This window comes from Penaeus vannamei, chromosome 9, assembly GCF_042767895.1.
Source record: "Penaeus vannamei isolate JL-2024 chromosome 9, ASM4276789v1, whole genome shotgun sequence".
In the NCBI taxonomy this organism is placed as follows: domain Eukaryota; kingdom Metazoa; phylum Arthropoda; class Malacostraca; order Decapoda; family Penaeidae; genus Penaeus; species Penaeus vannamei.
In genome coordinates this window covers 41,886,375-41,887,233 of record NC_091557.1, presented here as the reverse complement: position 1 = coordinate 41,887,233, position 859 = coordinate 41,886,375, and the positions used below count along the sequence as shown (strand labels likewise).

General features: G+C 38.3%; 1 protein-coding gene across 2 annotated transcripts in view; it reads right to left on the bottom strand.

The window, feature by feature from the left end:
- Positions 1-217: 217 nt before the first annotated feature.
- LOC113817692 (pleckstrin homology domain-containing family A member 3) overlaps positions 218-859 on the bottom strand; it is an 8,241-nt gene continuing 7,599 nt past the window's right edge. Inside the window, exon 7 of one of the 2 annotated variants that reach the window (XM_027369768.2) lies at positions 218-724. In XM_027369768.2, the coding sequence (XP_027225569.1) occupies positions 712-724 (13 nt within the window). In that variant the 3' untranslated portion in view covers positions 218-711. The remainder of the gene's footprint in view (positions 725-859) is intronic. The other variant, XM_027369769.2, reaches the window with a different exon arrangement.

Here is an 859-nt window from a genome sequence, read left to right as displayed (position 1 = left end):
GAGAGAGAGAGAGAGGAGAGAAGGAGAGAGAGGAAGGAGGAGAGAGAGAGAGAGAGGGAGGGGAGGGAGGGGAGGGGAAGGAGGGAGGGAGAGGGAGGGAGAGGGAGGGAGAGGAGGGAGGGAGAGAGAGAGAGAGGGAGAGAGAGAGAGAGAGAGAGAGAGAGAGAGAGAGAGAGAGAGAGTGAGAGAGTGAGAGAGTGAGAGAGTGAGAGAGTGAGAGAGTGAGAGTGAGAGAGTGAGAGAGTGAGAGAGTGAGAGAGTGAGAGTGAGAGTGAGAGTGAGAGTGAGAGTGTGCGTGTGCGTGTGTATATGTGTATGTGTATGTGTATGTGTGTGTGTGTGTGTGTTTGTAAATGTATATGTGTCTGTTACAGAGTTTGTATGAAAGCCTGTGCATACATACTGTATGTGTAAGTATATCTAATCACAATATATAATCAAAATAAAATAAAATCTTAAACAAATAAGAGTATTATAAATAATACATAAAAAAATACACAAGTCAAACCCCCAAATCACTGCTTCCACAAAGGAAAAGAATGCAAAAAAAAGAAAGAAAATAAATGAAAAATAAAAAATGCACATATCCCAATAAATCTTTTCTCACATTCTTCAAGCTTTCATTCAGGATGTAAGTTGCACTTGAACTTTCTTCAGTACATTTGTATTGAAGCTGCAGGATTCAATTCTTGTTCTTGGTCTCCTTATCTGCTACTCTGTCCTCCTAGGATGAAGAAAAGGAACAACTTCCATAAATTCAGCATATTCATGAAAAAAAACAAAAAAATATTTATGTCTATACTGCATATGTATGTATATATACATATGTATGTGCGTATATATATATATATATATATAT